The sequence below is a fragment of the Anguilla rostrata genome, chromosome 17 (assembly GCF_018555375.3).
Source record: "Anguilla rostrata isolate EN2019 chromosome 17, ASM1855537v3, whole genome shotgun sequence".
Classification (NCBI taxonomy): domain Eukaryota; kingdom Metazoa; phylum Chordata; class Actinopteri; order Anguilliformes; family Anguillidae; genus Anguilla; species Anguilla rostrata.
Window position 1 is genome coordinate 28,140,279 of NC_057949.1, and position 14,780 is coordinate 28,155,058.

A 14,780-nucleotide genomic window follows, 5' to 3' on the forward strand; every position below is an offset into this window, starting at 1 on the left:
AACCTGGATTTTATCATGAGTGTATTGCTTGTGGGTTTCCACTCTAAACATACCCTGTATGATGGAAAAAAAATGTTTTTTTCCCTAACTTTTCCACCAAATATTTTCATACTGGTTAATCTACCAATGGGAATAACTGGGATTAATGACCATGAAATTATAAATACACTATATTATGTACACTTTATGCTATTGCTCCGATCAAGAAGTCTTTAGTCTGCTAGCTTTTATAATTAACTTTATAAGCATGTTGTCATAGAAGACTAGTAAATACTGTAAGTTCTGTCACTGTTATATTCAGTGTTAGAACAGAGAACTGCAAAATAACCTGGAAAGGAGGGTGTTTTGACAATGAGGGTTACAGAGTTCCACAGCAATGGCTGTACAGTACCACTTTAATCCCAAATATTTGTACACATATACTAATATGAACAAACCCAGTAACACATATATAACAGAAAAAGTGCATAGGTGGAAAAATAGCCTTCCATATGGTCCATATGTAAGACATCAAAGTGAGAAGAAATGTACGACAAAAAGACAAAGTTAATATATGTAAATACAAATAAATCAGATGACAAAATGCCCTTTTTCATTACCAGTTCCTTAAGAGGTATCTCTTATTTTACATTACATTACATTACATTATAGGCATTTAGCAGACGCTCTTATCCAGAGCGACGTACAACAAGTGCATAGGTTCATGATGTAGAGGTGCAAAAGAAACACTAGAGTGAAGTAAGGAAATTTTATATTGCATAATACGTTAAATGATCTGAAACATCATATTTTTTTATACTTCAAATTTTTTGTGTTCCCTAAAATGCCCCAACTTACTTCATGCGTGGTCTGAATGAATCTCATTTCGCTTTAACAAGAACAACCCAAAGAGAGTTACACAGAGCGCAGCGCATCATCGTCAGATTTGGGAGGCCAGGAAATAAGCCTGGGGCTAGAGTTCAGAGGCTAGCCCGAGGCCGGAAGGGGGATGGTGGGCTGCGAACGGCGGCTCCTCTGGGCGGCTGGCTCACTCCGCCTCGGCGGGGCAGTCGTCCTCGAACACGGCCAGCGCCCGCCGCCGCAGCGGGTTGTAGGCGATGGCCTCCACCTCGCCCCCGCCGTTGCCCTTCTTCTGGAAGTGGATCTCCAGCTGGTCCTGGAGGTCGCTGGGGTCCATGATGGCCGGGATGCCCGTCAGCAGGACCGTGCGGGCAGACGCCGACACCCGCGTCTGGAGAGAGACGAGGGGGGCGGGGGGGGGGGCACCCCCAGAAGGGCCATCAGAGAGAGCGGGTGTCCAGTGAGAGAGAGAGAGAGAGGGGGGGAGAGAGAGTAAGTGTGAGAGAGACAGGGAGAGTGAGAATGAGAGAGAAAGAGAAAGGGAGTGGGACAGTTTCAAAGAGAGGGAGAGAGTGAGTGTGAGAGGGAGAGTGAGTCAGACAGTGTAAAAGAGGGAAAGAGAGCCACAGAGTGAGAGAGAAATTAGATACCATGGCCAGGGGCAGATACCGTGCAGTCTATGCACAGATGCCCGCGGAGGAGACTGGCGCAGCGTCCGTACCTGCAGGTCCGTGATCTCCCCGCTCAGAAACGGGCTCAGCTTCACCCGGCTCCTCGTCCCGTCGCCGAAGTCCACCTCGTGGTGCTGCCTGTCTGTCAGGCCTTTCGCAACTGAAAATACATGGAACCACACGTTCCCCTCACGTTGACCGTTTCCTTAAAAGTTATCAAAGGCAGTTCTACTAAAAAAAAGAGAACTGAAAAAAAAAAGAGAACTTGATCTCTTAAAAAATCTTGGCCTCTCACTTACAGTCAGAGGATGTACATGCTCTGTACATCCAAGCTAGTTCGTCTCGCAACAGCACTTTCAACGCTAACTTATAGCGTTCCTTTTATGCAATTACTCTTCGGTTACGCGATAAACAGACGCAAAAACGATAACGGGGCGAAGCGCCCGCCTGTCGCCTTTCCCGAAAAGCCGGAGAGGCCTGGGCCGTCGCCCCCACACCCACCCGTGTCCTCCACGAAGGTGAGGACGGCGTTGCCGGAGTCGTGCAGCATTTCGGCGCCGTCCACCTCCCCCCCCAGGTTCCGCCGCTTGGCGAAGTGGATCTCCAGCCGGTCCAGCAGGCGGCTCTGCTCCACCCCCCTCGGCAAGTCCGACACCAGGACGCGCCTGCTGCACAGGCCCGTGGTCACCTGGGTAGGGAGGTTCACGTAGCGGGATAACAGTTCACACTTTACATTTATTTTGGGCATGTAACAAGGGGGACTCGCGATTTCTGATACTACCCATGTTATACAGGTAAGGCTTTTTACTGACGTAATTCAGGTTAAGTACCTTTACCTAAGGGTACAGTGCAATGGCAACATCCTACCTGGGAACTGAACCAACAACCTTCTGAGTATCAATTGCACTACACTGCTGTGACGTCCATCAAGAGGCCGGCCAGCCAACTTTTGTAAATATTCTGAATTGGTTGCGATTTGAATCCAGAAAAAGAAACACTGGTGATGTAACAGTTATTGGAGATGATCCTTCACCTCCACTTGACTGGGGATAATCTCCAGAAACACAAACGTTGGCAAAGTCACAGTGATTGGAGATGATCCCTTACCTCCACTTGACTGGGCATCCAGATCAGAACCGGCGAGGCCTCCAGACTGATGCAGCAGTCCCCAAGCTTGATCTCATGCTGCTTCACTCTCACAACGTTCTGAGCCACTGCGTAAACACAGGCCACAGATCACGTCTCTCCCCCCAAATCTTACTCAATACTGCTACTCATGAAATTACACTATTTCCAAGTGTAACATATTTAAGTTATCATCGATCTTTGGACATTTTAAAGTCCAAATCATGTAGGTGTGTCTGAATATTACGGCACGATTGTTTGAGGCGTGTCCGAAATAATGCGTCGCTCAGTTTTTTCTCTTTGGATGCATTGTCACGGAAACCGCACCAGCCCGTAGTGAAAATGCTTCTGTCGAGGCGTTCTTCGAAAAATCTCACCGGCTTCATCCTCAAACGTTATCAGGGCCGTCCCCCCCTCCATGGGGTAGATAATTCGGCTCTTCGTCTGAAACCTGCTGAGGCCTCCCCCTTCACGCACAACTCCATGGAAGACCAGCTTCTTCTCAGGCTTCGAACTGGACTCCTTCAACAGCCACAATACAGAAATGAGCGGCATCCATTTTAGTGGGAATGAACCACACCGACAAGATGAGTGCTTTTTTTTGTGACATCACAAACCCGCTCCTTGACAGGAAGTGAATGTGTAAGGATACAAGAGGCAGTCGGGCTAGGGTTTCCTGAATGGCGAGACATTTTACATTTTACATTTACTGAGAAACTTTTTTCTATTTGGAATGGCCAACTTCAAGCCCTGTCGCTGGTCCCATCGTAGCACTATTCTTCAGACTAACATGTGCTAACATGAGTCACGTCTTGTTAAATATATATATATATATATATATATATATATATATATATATATATATATATGCCCTTGAAAAGACAGAACAGTCAGTGCACGTCCGGATTACAGAGTATGCTATTAGTGAAAACCAAATAAGAGCAGCTTGGAGTATATACAATTCTAGAATGACTTTTAAAAACAGACTTTCTTTCCTTGCAACAACACATTTACAAATGCATCATGTACCCCCATTCCTCCCAAAACACAGGACCCCATTAAAATATGACAATAATGTAATGACTGCACCAATAATTGGGCCATTCTTGTTGGTACTTTACAACCAGAAAAATCTACTCTTTTAAATTTTAAATTCCCGTTTTCAAGTTTTGTTTCCTTGCAAAACTTGCGCCAATTACTTGTTGAGTCTGGCACATATACTGGCCACAGCCCGTAGAGGCTGGTAAACACTTCTCCTTCCGCGTGTGGAAGACCTTGCTCAATATGCTTACCAGACACACATTTCTGAGAATATGAAAAGATTTTATCTCATCGTTTTTCGTGTGAACACTGCGCCCGTGCCCACATTGCTTGTCATGGCTGTTCCACCCCTGACCACAAGCGAGATTTTCCTCGTGTTGCGAAAACCAGATCCATGATATGCGCTCTCTATTGCATGCAGCTTCTGGGCGTGCGAATGAAATATCGTTTCCCTCTCCTGCGTCACCTGTTACTCTGATCCGCGCCCTCACCTGAGCTCTTTCTGTCCCGCAGGTGTAAATAGATGTTGAGGCCATTCGTTCAGTCGTCTCACGTTTAGTATGTTTTACCAGACCGCAAACGGCTGGCCACGATAATTTGGTCCCGGGTCGGGTTTGGTCAAGCCCAAAATGGCAAAAGTCACGGTTCACGGTCGTCTCTTGTGAGCAGAATGTAATTTTTAAAATTAGATCTTTGCATACTTTAAAAAAAAAAACAAAAAACAGAATTCACTCATTCAACCTATATTTTCCCACATCACTCAAACACTCATAATGTGTCTCAAGATTCGCGATGGAGTTCGGTCACAAGTGACTCATCATGAAACCCTCGACTTTGCACGTATCTCGTAACCGTACGTATAATGTGACCATTATATTGAGGTCCTGTCACCTGTTCATTCTGGCTGAGAGACAGCTTGCCAGAGAGATCAGATGGCAAAGGGGACAGAATGAAATTACAATATAGTATTGGTTCAGCACACTAATACTTCCAAGACTATAATAATTATAACAATAATAATAATAATAATAACAATAAGAGTTGGCAGTCATGCTAAGAGTAGATTCTTCCTGGAATAAGGACCTTTTGGCAATAAACAATCTCGACAGAGAGTGGTGTTGCCATCAGAGTTGCCAAGCCTGCTTATAATACGTGACTGGGCTTGTTTGTTTTTTTCCCCCTGAAGATGCTTGAAAAATTCCTGAAGGGGTTGTGGTTATTTGGGTTCGTTTAAAAAAAAAAAAACCACAAGAGATGAGGGGAGGGGCGTTTGTTTGTAAATGCAACAAGCAAACTGGTTTTATCACATTCATGTTCAAGGACACAAGCCAGCTAATTAATTTAGCTATTCCACCCCCCCACCCCACCCTGCCCACCCAACAACTGGTCCACTCCCTGCTTGCTTGTTGATGGGGAGGTTTGCACATTTGCATATTTGTCTCCTGAGAGTTGGCACCACTTTTTGCCAAACATATAAGCTCAGGGTGTATGACTCCGCATCATTTTCCCTGTCTACGGTTCACCCGCACAAGCCCTGTATGTCCACCGCATGTCTGTACCACCCCCCACCCCCCTCCCGCTCCCCCAACCCACGTCTGCCCAGCAGAACAATACATGTACATGGGCACTGGCATGGGCATGGGCATGGGCATGGGCATCCAGCAGTGGTCGCTGAGCCCGCTCACTCCCCCCGCGCAGAGAGCGGACCTACCTGGGCCTGCTGACGCAGGTGCACTGCCTCCTGGTCCAGGTGACGGAGCTCCGCCTGCATGCTGAGCAGCAGGTCCTGCAGCCTCCTCTCCTCCTCTTGTGCGGCCGCCAACTTCGCCTGAAAGAGGTAGAGCACCCGCCGGTGTCCGCTGATTGGCTCGCGTGGGCACATCGCTTAAAGGGTGCGTCCGGACATAACCTCCGGACATCAAGAATTATTTCGGATGTCAAGAATCATTTTTGCAAAAATGAATTAGTGTAAAGCCCAATGGCAACTACGGTAAATAAATGTAATATCGCAGTGGCCACACCGGTCAAGGTGATCTCGTGAGAATGAAGATTAGACCATTAGGGCATCCCACCGTGCAAACTGGCCCGACTGTTGATGCAGTGGGACTACTGTGTAGTGGGAGACCAAGGTTTGGTCCCTATGCAACGAACCCGAGCTCTCTCACTCGTCCAAAGATTTCACGGGAAACCACGTTACCGGTCAGCGAGTGTTGTCACGGTAACCTGCTACAAGGCCTTCCCTTTCCCGTGCTTTGCCAACTAGCCGAGCTACCCCGCTACACCAACACCCAGCAAGTTCATGCTTTCGCCTTCTCACAAACTCTCCACCCATCACCATGTAAATAACAACGACAAAAAAATTATAATAAACCACCCCCTTACTCCTCATCGACGTCTGCTCTTCCATTCCTTAACTGGCAGGAGATACAAAGACCTCAGGGGAAACTTGTAAGCATTGATTTTGGGAGACTGCAGTGCCTCTACCTCTACCTCTACCACTGCTTATCCAGGCCTAACCTTTCCGTCCTCCTCCCTCTGGGCTCGATCCTGCTCTTCGGCCTCCATAGTCTGCCCCAGTTTGGCGATGCGCTTCTCGTACTCCTCGGTCAGGTGCAGTTGCTCGTCCCTGGCTTTAGTGAGGTCCCGCTGATCAGTCACCATCATGTCATAGGTCACCTGCGCGCGCACACACACACACACACACACACAGCAAAATAACAACTTCCTGTCTACACCCAAGCGTCGATTCTGTCTTTCGTTCCTTCCTGGCGCTGAGTTCAAGAAGGACTCAGAAAATCCGTTGCGACACACCTTGCACTTTTCAATCTCCATCTTGGCCGCTTCCATGGCAAAGGCGGGCGACTCTTCGCCCTTCTCGGACACTAGGGAAAAATCCTGACAAGCAAATAAGACACTGAAGTCAATGTGACGACATGCCTGCACTATGTTAGCCTACTTAAAATCATTAAAGGTACCTCGTTAAGTATAAACCACACGCGCGAAAGGGTTTCCCTTTACCTCGTCAGAAGACATCCGTGGGCGGAGAGGAGTCTACGGGTGGAAAGGACAGATTAAATCGGAAAACGAGCACTTAGATTAGGCAGCACTGCGCGACGCACAATCAAGATGCCATCGCTCTTGCGCTTCTCATACTTTCTCAGTCCTAATGCATTTAAAATAGACCGAACTTTTATTCGGTTTTCTTTTTATTTTCACAATAATAAGTTTTATTTATTTTTTTAAGTCTTTCCCCGATCCAAATGACGCCATACCCGTAACAAATATAAAGAAAACACAGTAGACAAAACTGGGTAGAGTAGAAACCACGGGAATAACCGTGATTATGATTAACGTCTGAGCCACACAAGTCCCTCGTCTATAAAGATAGTTTCATATTTCCTGAACGAAGAAGACTCTTACTTGAACTGAAATTGCGATCCTGATTAATAGTACAGTTGTGGTAGTACTATGCAGCATTAGCCTACAGTTGGTCCAATGAAAATAGAATAAGAGATACAATTAAGTTGACTTAATAGTTTAGTCAAGGTTTCTTTTACAAAATGTAACTGCGTCCGGACAAGTCAATTAACCACGTTTTAGCCTAATCAAACGCATCGTTGATACTTCTGAATTTATCAGATGTAATCCAATACAGCATTAAAACAGTCTAGATGTTCACGATAAATAAACTGGTGGGAAAACATCGACATCTTACAAGTAAAAATCAAAGGAAATCAATCTATTTTCCACCAACTCACCTGCGAAAAGCTATGCCGAGTGTGCCAACTGCTTTCGGTTTACTTCCTAAACACAAGGCGGCCGACAGCGCTCAACACAGAAACGTTTGTAAAAAACAAACCGTCCGGTCGTCCCGGCCAGCGGCTTTATTTTTGATAGGGGCTCCGGTCTAAAATACTGGAAGATTAAATTTGCTCTGGGTTATGAAAAGTCTAAATTAATGACAAGTTGCGCAAACGCTGACTCGAATAACAAAAAACGAAAGCGATAGCAGGGATTAACGATTGACAGGTTGGTTCACAACAACGACGATAACACTGTACTGCTCCGCCAACACTTAGACAATAAACTAACATTTGGGTTTAATTTCATTGGTGGGAGAGCGGAGTTCCCACTCATCACTGTAAAGCACTTTGAGCGTTCGGAAAAGTGCTATATAAATGCAATGATTTATTAATGCATAATTGCAAATGCCCGTTGGAAGAAAACCTACATTTTAAACCCGATTCTCTTAATCGGTTAAGGGCCGTGCAAAGCGAGGTCCTACACAAATTGTACACGTGTTAAATTCTTACGCAGTGTAAAAGAATTAGCATTTGGAGAAACATTCAATATTAGTTGCAGTCCTTTTGGGCAGTCAGATTCATAGGCAGTTCAGAAAATGAGGTGGCACATTCGGCATTTACCACAGGCTTTTCTAATGATAAACTAAATTATTTAAATTTACGGGCAATGTATCAGTATGTGTAACCAAAGGTGAATCTGCTTGTGGTGGGGGACCGACCAGGCCTACCTCATGTACACAACTCAAAATGTATGTGACAACTGTGACCACTGCGACCACTAGTGTCACATTTTGGCTTCAGAACACATTTAGAACTCCACTAAAAAATAAAAACAAGAATAAATCAAGACCCATAAGAGACCAGGAGATGGATTTTGCACATTTATTAATGAAAGAGATGCACGAAATTTAGAATCGGAGCTTCTGGAAGAACCATTTGTTCTTGCCTGTCTTGTACCTGTGAAAAGATCAGAACATTGTCAAGGAAACAAGCTAATCATGTGCAGAAACAAGGTTAAAAAAAAGAAGGTTTCAGGCAATTTCAGTTATCAGTGATTATTCTGCGTACCATTTTAGACTTGTACGTGACATAGAACAGTGGTAACCAACCTGGAGGTCTACCATCTCATAGGATTTCATCTTAAACATAATTTGGCACACTACTAATTCGCAGTTCAACAAAATCTATAGCTGTTGAATGAGGTGTGCTTTGTTAGGGTCAGAGTGAAAACCTACAGGACGGTAGATCTCTAGCTGTTGAGGATGCTTTGTAGGTGGGTGAACTACACGTAATCTAGCTGTTGAATGAGGTGTGCTTTGCTAGGGTTAGAGTGAAAACCTACAGGACGGTAGATCTCTAGCTGTTGAATGAGGTGTGCTTCGTTACAGTTGGAGTGAGATCCTAACAAAGGACGGTAGATCTCCAGGATCAGGGCTGGTTACCACCGCGGTGGTCACGGTGAATCACGGCGAATGGAAGCGACATGACGTGCGACTCGAAGCCGGAATCCAAACGAGCCACGGCAGCCAATCAGAACGCTTGTTCTCACCTCTCCTCAAACTTGATCTTGGCTTCCCGCCGGGCTTTACGCTTCAGGGCGGGGTCCCTGAACACGTCCTTGTTGACGATGGTTTTGTCCAGAGGGATGTCAACGGAGTATCTGAATAGGGGGGGAGGGGGAGAAACACACAAGGGCATATTAATTCATCATTATTATTATTATTATTTTAAATAATTTTTTTCTCCATTTTATTTGTATCTGATAAGACAATTGTCTATTTCCACGTGTATATGTGCGTGTGTGTGTGTGTGTGTGTGTGTGCACATTTGAGAAATGGGATCAAAATAAGGATATGTTGACATGAACAGTTTAGACATCCTCCATGCAATTTGAGCTCGATTCGTTTCAGAAAAGCCAGCTATTGATGGTGTAGTGTGTGCAGGGCTTGTACTTGATGTTCACCTGCGACAGTTCATTTCTGAAGCCAAGTAAAACACAAAGAACAGGCCCACAAAGTACTGTGCTCTTGTGCCTTCTGTGCACTACTGAGCTCTTGCGCGAACAGACTGAACAAAAGCGGGTTTATCAAAGATGGGGTCATTTTTAAACGCGTTCACAAGCTACATCACCAGTGTGGCTCATTTCCATCGGCACAATTTCAATTGAACGGAAATTTCTTTCTTTTGACACACATTTTTGTGGACCTACATCACAGGCATACAGACGTCAGTGCAAGTTTGTCTGAAGCTACAACCGTTTCAATTTAAATAATAGAGCTAGGTGTGCAAGATTCAACAAGCTGATCAAGAATGATTTCAAGACTTCTACTGGTCGTGGGAGACAACCTGTTGGCAAAAAAATATACGAAAGGGCACCAGAGTGCATATGCATGTGAATAAATCAGCTAGTGTCACTCAACATTATTACTGTTTGTGCCAATGCGGTTGGAAACTAGCTGGCCTGATTGACATTTGATTTATGCCTGTGCAGCTGCGCGCGCGTGTGCGTGCGTGAGTGAGTGACTGAGTGTGTGTGTGACTGAGTGTGTGAGTGAGTGAGCTCTCCCTCCTGTAACCTCTTAGCAGCGATAGACAGCATTTCTGAGTGAAAATTTGGGACTAATAGGCCACACATTGCACGCCGTAGGCCAAATCAATGTCAGATCGTGCCATCACAGCCAGTAGCTAAGGGTACGTAAAACTTAGCGTACAGTACTTTTTCAGCAAGAAATCTACCTGCGTTCGGCCTATGGTGCCTGGCATCTCCTGAGCCCATGAACACCAATCAGACGATATATATATATATATATCCTTTACATTTATATAGCACTGGTGCCAGTAACAGGAAAAAGTCACTCCCACCAACTGAAGAAGTTAGCCTGGAGGCCCGCACCGCACCAGCAACATCGGCAGACTTGGCTGGAGAACCAGGCGTTTCCTGAGATTTCAGGTATTACAGACTCCGCAGGTGGACACTCCCTTTTCTTTCCCGATTTTCCCGTCAATCACGGGGCTGAACACAAGCCTGGATGTTCATCAAGCACTTTAATCGGAATTTCGTTGCACGTTTAGCCTTCGTGACAGCCTGGCATGCAGATTATGAAGCGTGTGTGTGTGTGTGTACTGAGCTTGCTCTAAATCAGGGGCCCCAAATCTCATCCGAAAAGGGCCGGTGTGGGTGCAGGTTTTTGTTTTAGCCCTGCACTACAACACGTAATTAAACCAATTAATCTAGCCTTCAATCAAGACCCTGGATAAGCAGAATCAGGTGTCATAGTGCTGGGCTAAAACAAAAACCTGCACCCACACCAGCCCTTTTTTTCAGCAAGATTGGACCCCTGTTCTGAAGCAAGCATTTTAGTTTAAGTGCATTGTGCCATACTTGTGCAACGTGACCCCCGCCCCCGCCCCCGCCCCCTCCACCCCCAATTATGTCCCAAATTCCCCATTTCCATCTCAGGTGGCAGAGAAATTCACGGACCTGGTGGGCATGAGGTGGTTGTAGTTGTAGACCTTGACGAAGGCCTTGATCTTGGACCTCTTGGCGACCTTCTTCTTGCCCATGGTGGTGGTTACCTTGCGGGGGTAGCGGTCAATGCCCGACACCAGGGCGTGGCTGTAAGGGCGGTCGGACGTCCCGTCGTCAATGTTCTACAAGGGGGGGGAAGCACAAGCGGTACAGACGGTGTGTCACATCCTGTCGTCAGGTGCTAAAATGCCCACAACAGAATCCTTAAGCTCCAGCTGAGACCAAAGATTCGCGACGCGACTAAACAGTTTCAGAACGTTGCGGAGAGGAGGAGCAGAAGTGGAGGTGCTACCGGTCTCAAAACGGCAGATACAGGTGCAGCTGATTTAACTTCTCTAATCCCAGATGACAAGTTTTAGAATGTTGCACAGAGTCGCCAGTTGCAGCTTGTCCCGTCGTGAATCTTTGGTCTGAACTGGGCTTTAGAAGTAACATGCAGACCCAAAGTTTGTTTCTTTACCTTGACGATGACGGCCTTGCGTCCAGCGTAGCGTCCAGCCAGGACCATCACCACCTTCCCAGGTTTCATGAACTTGCCCATTTCTATTCACACAAAACAGACAAGCACTCACAATACTGACCAGGTAATGCTGCTCTGTCAGTTACATAAAAAAGGTTTTTAGAACTGGAGGGGCGTCTAATACATACACACATACAATTGCGTTCTGGAGACCCACAGTTCATAACCTAACCACAATGAACATCGTTTAACAAGTAACGCCTTAGATAAATCACTTTACATGTACATTATTTGTGAGATGATCAACTAATGACTGCCACGAAGCTGTTCGTTCAGTCAGAGCTAGCCTGCTTCTCCAGTCAGGACTGCTGGTTTTGGAAAGATACGACATTCACGAAATTAGCATTCTTACAGCGAGTTATTCTACATTGCAGCTAGCGAGATATAAAATATTTTCACCCGCATGTAACTTTAATATGAAACAGTCCACCGCTACCTTAAGATCTATCACATATTTTTTTAGAGGAAATAACGTTACTGTGCGGACATGAGCTGCCATGTTTATGCTCAGATGACACGTCTCTTTCATTTAGGCATTTTCCCCAAAATTACAACAACACACACACACTACTGAGTCTAGTTTGATACTGGATACTTATTGTACAGATTGGGAACACAAACAGTACTGTGTTTATTCGTACTTTCGACGATGGCGAAAGATTATGTGGCTAGAACTGTACTCACTTCTGATGCTCAATGGCCGCCGCTTCCAGGAAAGGAAGTGCAAAGTTATCACGTGATCTTTCAGGCCGAATACAAGTGACGTCAGTTCCTTCACAGTATGCCACACCATAGAGACCATCGATAAAGAAAAATTTGGACCTCCACTGTGCCATAGATATTAAAACCCAGGACTTTAACTGACAGAAAGACGAAAGCGATTGAAATTTAGTTGAACACTAATTAACGATGCAGTTATTGGAAGTGATTACTGCATCGTTATTTGGTCCATCTAAGCTTCAGCGAGTTGGTCGAGTGTTTTTTGCTGAAACAAATCTCTCTAGCTCTTGTGTTTGCTTGAATTTTTGTTTAGGTCGCCTTGGCTGTACATTTGCATCATTTAGCGGTACGACGCTTATAAATATTATTTCATTTTAAAAACATGCATAATAATTGCAGCTGTTGTTTTCCTCTTTCTTTAATTCACATAAAATTCAGAATAGAAAATTTCTATGGCAGTGGGCTAGACTTAAATTGTAAATGGTAAAATGTAAACCCACTGCAAGAAAAGAGTGAACGAGCATTAAAAAAAGTGAATGTAACAATAATAATAATAATAATAATAATAATAATAATGCTCTTTTTTATGATTAACTGGGGAATTCTTGCGTTTTCTATTTTTAAATTGATTATGCATAGTTCAAAAGTCTACTTTTATCTTGATAGACTGCCCACACTGTTAAAACTGCAAATAAAAATGTCTGTACTGTGCGTTGTACTGATGTTGTTTGTGCCCCATTCTTTGTCCAGGACAACCAGAAGCAGAAAACGATGAAGTCACCTGAAGATCAACGACTGCCTGGAAGTGACTCTTAACTTCTGGCTGGCCATTCTGAATAGCTGCTGGACGGACGTTTGATCTGACCAATGAGCGCCTAGAGGCGGAGCCTGAGGCTACTGGCCCCGCCTACCGCCAGCGCTCACTCGGTTACACAGAGTTTCCTGGGTCGAGCTGCACAACCTGGAGATGGCTGAGGGGCACTTCATGCACCGATGTATTACCGCTCTGCTGGACAGCCAGTGGGAGGAGGCACTCGAGTGTCTGTGCTGCCTGCTGACCACCATTGGCAGTTAGCTGGACTGCGTTAAAGCCAAGGTACTGCAGAGAAAGGCCATATCTCTTGGAAATCAAATGTACACACACCCACAGACATACACGCACGCACACCCACACACACACACACTGACTGTCCCTCTCTTCTCTGTGTATGCAGTGCCATATGGACAGGCACTCACATCAAACGGAGCAGATCCTGAAGGAGCGGAAGACCTCATCCAGGATCCATTTTATGCTAGAAGTTGTAATAGACCTAAGAGAGGTGCCGACACCCCCCTGATTGAGCTCCACCCATCGTCTGTTGAGAACCACACCTCTGCATTTGGCTACTTGCCTCTTTCCGCATTCATCGAGGTGACTGATGGCTTACATAGTTAAGTGTAGCATCAACTCACCTGAGAACTTATTGGCCAATAATAAAGTTACTGTCATACCTATATTTCTCTCCGTCATTCAATTTTCATTTCCCAGGCAACGCTGAATGGATCGACCTGTGGAACATTAAATATGTCTCTCATCTGCTCTTCCCCCTCCCAGAATAACTGGGCCCCCAGGAGCAGTGACCAGGGGCCCAGAACCATCAGCCAGGTCCACAAAGATGGCGAGCTGGAGACCCAGCAGGAGAGGTCCAAGGAGAAGCAGCAGTTCCTAGCCAAGAAGAACAACCGGGACCACCATGGTGTAAGATTCTGGCTCTAGAGTGACATCACTGAGGCAATGAGACTATATAGCTCCAGTGCAGGGCTGCCCAACCCTGTTCCTGGAGATCTACCGTCTTGTAGGTTTTCAATCTGACCCTAACAAAGCAACACCTCACTCAACAGCAAGAGATCTACTGTCCTGTAGGTTTTTATTCCAACCCTGATGAAGCACACCTCATTCAACAGCTAGAGATCTACCATCCTGTAGGTTTTCAATCCAACCCTAACAAAGCACTCCTCAGTCAACAGCTAAAGATCTCTCACTAGAGCTGCTAATTAGTGGAATCAGGTGTGTAAATTCGGGTTGAAATGAAAACCTGGGCAGCCCTGGTCTGGAGTGAGATCACTGAGGCAGGTTGGTGAGCCTACTCCTTTCTCCCCAGCAGGACCAGTTTGAATAGGGACCATTCACAACAGAGAGGTTGCTGCTGCTGTTGTTGCCGCCGCCCACACACACACACACAAACGTTTCTCTCTGCGACTCTTCAGCGTATGTCTACAAATCAAATAAACAACGGAAATTAACCCGAAGAGCCGGTTAAGAGTGCTGCCAAGCAGGGACGTTGCTTGACTTCGAAGCTCTGCTGAAACACAGGTCCCATGGTCCAGTGCTCTCATCCCCGAAAGTCACGTTGCCGCACCCGTAAAACGGCCTTGCATTCCTTCACAGCCTCGCACTCACAAGCGCCCGTGGTTGACAGCTGACGCTTAGTTATCTAACTGCTTGCTTGACAGGGACAGCGGTCGCTGTTTTCACGACCATATTACTGGGG

At 45.8% G+C, this 14,780-nt stretch overlaps 2 protein-coding genes and 2 long non-coding RNA genes across 5 annotated transcripts; 2 read left to right on the forward strand and 2 right to left on the reverse strand.

Moving 5' to 3' along the window:
* Positions 1-358: 358 nt before the first annotated feature.
* On the reverse strand, positions 359-7,730 carry LOC135243010 (interferon-induced 35 kDa protein homolog). Its single transcript, XM_064314425.1, has 10 exons — positions 7,436-7,730; positions 6,696-6,728; positions 6,489-6,572; positions 6,195-6,353; positions 5,389-5,505; positions 3,014-3,158; positions 2,619-2,725; positions 2,013-2,199; positions 1,562-1,671; positions 359-1,231 (listed from the first exon to the last, which is right to left on the reverse strand). The coding sequence occupies exons 2-10, from the start codon at positions 6,708-6,710 to the stop codon at positions 1,028-1,030; spliced, it is 1,128 nt and encodes a 375-aa protein (XP_064170495.1). The 5' UTR covers positions 6,711-6,728; positions 7,436-7,730; the 3' UTR covers positions 359-1,027.
* Positions 7,731-8,348: 618 nt separating this feature from the next.
* Positions 8,349-12,364, reverse strand: LOC135243012 (large ribosomal subunit protein eL27-like). The gene is made up of 5 exons (XM_064314426.1): positions 12,214-12,364; positions 11,470-11,552; positions 10,962-11,131; positions 9,030-9,140; positions 8,349-8,437 (listed from the first exon to the last, which is right to left on the reverse strand). Exons 1-5 carry the CDS (start codon positions 12,329-12,331, stop codon positions 8,389-8,391), a joined length of 531 nt encoding a protein of 176 aa, XP_064170496.1. The 5' UTR covers positions 12,332-12,364; the 3' UTR covers positions 8,349-8,388.
* Positions 8,573-9,126, forward strand: LOC135243015 (uncharacterized). Its single transcript, XR_010326530.1, has 3 exons — positions 8,573-8,682; positions 8,790-8,929; positions 8,960-9,126. It is a non-coding gene; the product is annotated as an uncharacterized LOC135243015 (long non-coding RNA).
* A 119-nt stretch (positions 12,365-12,483) lies between the features above and the next one.
* Positions 12,484-14,754, forward strand: LOC135243014 (uncharacterized). Of its 2 annotated transcripts, XR_010326529.1 has the most exons (4): positions 12,484-12,595; positions 13,000-13,345; positions 13,464-13,660; positions 13,778-14,754. It is a non-coding gene; the product is annotated as an uncharacterized LOC135243014 (long non-coding RNA). The 2 variants fall into 2 exon arrangements; XR_010326528.1 differs by lacking the exon at positions 13,778-14,754 and having other exon boundaries at positions 12,488-12,595; positions 13,464-13,743.
* The last annotated feature ends 26 nt before the right edge of the window (positions 14,755-14,780 follow it).

What these genes read in the sequence shown, in the direction of transcription:
- LOC135243010 (XM_064314425.1), bottom strand. An exon ending in AACGTTTGAGGATGAAGCCG is followed by an intron (nt 2,726 to 3,013) that starts GTGAGATTTTTC and finishes GTGTTTACGCAG; the next exon opens with TGGCTCAGAACGTTGTGAGA. An exon ending in CACCTTCGTGGAGGACACGG is followed by an intron (nt 1,672 to 2,012) that starts GTGGGTGTGGGG and finishes ATGTATTTTCAG; the next exon opens with TTGCGAAAGGCCTGACAGAC.
- LOC135243012 (XM_064314426.1), bottom strand. Translation starts at nt 12,331, where the DNA reads ATGGTCTCTATGGTGTGGCATACTGTGAAGGAACTGACGTCACTTGTA. An exon ending in GCAAGGCCGTCATCGTCAAG is followed by an intron (nt 11,132 to 11,469) that starts GTAAAGAAACAA and finishes CCCCCCTTGTAG; the next exon opens with AACATTGACGACGGGACGTC. An exon ending in AAGATCAAGTTTGAGGAGAG is followed by an intron (nt 8,438 to 9,029) that starts GTGAGAACAAGC and finishes ATCTTTTCACAG; the next exon opens with GTACAAGACAGGCAAGAACA.